This window comes from Limulus polyphemus, unplaced genomic scaffold (genome assembly GCF_000517525.1).
Source record: "Limulus polyphemus unplaced genomic scaffold, Limulus_polyphemus-2.1.2 Scaffold1049, whole genome shotgun sequence".
In the NCBI taxonomy this organism is placed as follows: Eukaryota; Metazoa; Arthropoda; class Merostomata; order Xiphosura; family Limulidae; genus Limulus; species Limulus polyphemus.
The window spans coordinates 27,226-28,907 of record NW_013666659.1 but is presented as its reverse complement, the minus strand read 5'-3'; the positions used below and the strand labels follow the sequence as shown (position 1 = coordinate 28,907).

At 32.2% G+C, this 1,682-nt stretch overlaps 1 protein-coding gene across 3 annotated transcripts in view; it reads right to left on the bottom strand.

The window, feature by feature from the left end:
* LOC106461868 (3-hydroxyanthranilate 3,4-dioxygenase-like) overlaps positions 1–1,161 on the bottom strand; it is a 27,506-nt gene extending 26,345 nt beyond the window's left edge. Inside the window, exons 1-2 of one of the 3 annotated variants that reach the window (XM_022388943.1) lie at positions 818–1,161; positions 212–293 (exon numbers count right to left, since the gene is read on the bottom strand). In XM_022388943.1, coding sequence (XP_022244651.1) covers positions 212–293; positions 818–900 — 165 coding nt within the window. In that variant the 5' untranslated portion in view covers positions 901–1,161. Of the gene's footprint in view, positions 1–211; positions 335–817 lie in introns of all 3 variants that reach the window. The other 2 variants (XM_022388942.1, XM_013921731.2) reach the window with 2 other exon arrangements.
* Between the last annotated feature and the right edge of the window lie 521 nt (positions 1,162–1,682).

The following is a 1,682-nucleotide window of genomic DNA, read 5'->3' as shown; positions in this document are numbered from 1 at the left end:
CATTATTAGAAGTAGAGTTGTTGCATCATCATACACAAAGGATTCGCTGTCGATCTCTATGTATGTGGATGTGTACTTGAACCTAATATCTAAATAGTTGTACAATTTAGATACATTCGACCAAATTGAAACCATTACTGCAATTCTAACCTTTATATATCGCAAAAATGTATGCTACCATTCACTTCAAACAACTTTAATAAACACTGACCTCTTCTCCTTCCTCCAGGTGGAAGTCCGTCCTTTGATTTGGACCTCCAGCAAAAAATATTTTCAGCTGACCTTTATTATGTCTCAGAGAACGAGAAAGGAAATGAGAACTCATTTTGATACACTATGAAAATCAGAATATCACTGTTTTCGTTAACCTAAGTTTTATCATGCACATGATAAAAGTAAAAAGTCAGGTTAGCGACACTGATGTTTCACAAATAGATATTCTTACCACTCCCAATAATACTGACTTAGCTAAAGATATAGAATTCTTTTAATGGAATCTATTCGTATGTGATAACAAAAAACAACACATAAAACATATATAAACGGTATATTAGATTGCGCAACTTACGGACACTTACAACAAAGCTTAATTTTGTGAAACTACAGACTGTACCAGTTCAGTAATAGTAAAACTATCTTGTAAACGTTTAAAGATTGTGCAAGTTAATATTTGCAACTAACAGATCAAAATAATATTTAGACGTTAAACTTGAAGTAAGGAACACTCAGTTACTGACAAATCTGAAATGTTCTAATTGCTAAATTATTAATTATTTTAAATATAACAGCTAATTATTTGGATATAAATATAACTTACAACAGTTTGTTGCAAACAGGAGGAACAAAAAATTGCTCGTTGTCTGTAATCCACTTGGAAATATCCGTTACTTCGAGGATCATTATTTATATTAAGAACAAAAAGGCAAGTTTCTGCTTGGGAGAGATGACCGTAACGTTTTGAGCTGATGCAGTTATGAAACACCTTCTAAGAGTTCTAGTAACCCGCCAATCATTTCTACCCCACGTGATGTTTACGCGTCCTTCACACCATTCTAAGTATTCCGTACAGCTTGATGTAGCCTTTGAACTTGTTTTGGACAACGTGTGGATTAGTAAACTTTTCAAAATACTTCTTTTGACGTATTTTATAGTTGTATTTATTATTTTGGCTGATTTTACCTTCAAGATTAAAATTTTGTTGGTATTAAATTTTTTTTCTAATTTACATTGTAACTGGCCCTATAGTTTTAACATTTTAAAGAACTTGTTAAAAAGAAGATCCTAAATTAGGACAGCAACGAGCTCACAAACAACGCAAAATCATAGCAGCAGCCGTTTTTACCTCACAGTAAAAAACGTTAATAAAGTAACAACAAACATCGATAAAATCTATAAAGTAACAAATATATATTAATTATTACTCAAATTATTATTTCAATCATTCTTAATATATAAAGTGTCTATAAGCAAAGTAAAACCAAAAACTATGTTTTGAATGTTTAAATGAAGATTTAGCCTGAAGGTGCTTTGCGCGGTTTACGGTATAACCAGGTTTCACTCGCCTGGGCAGGTGGAATATGGGGATAATATATTTACTTATGTTATTGACAGTTCTGGTTTACACACCAAGGACACCACGAAATCCTATAAAAGCTTTGATCCGTATGCATCTTATCATGCTG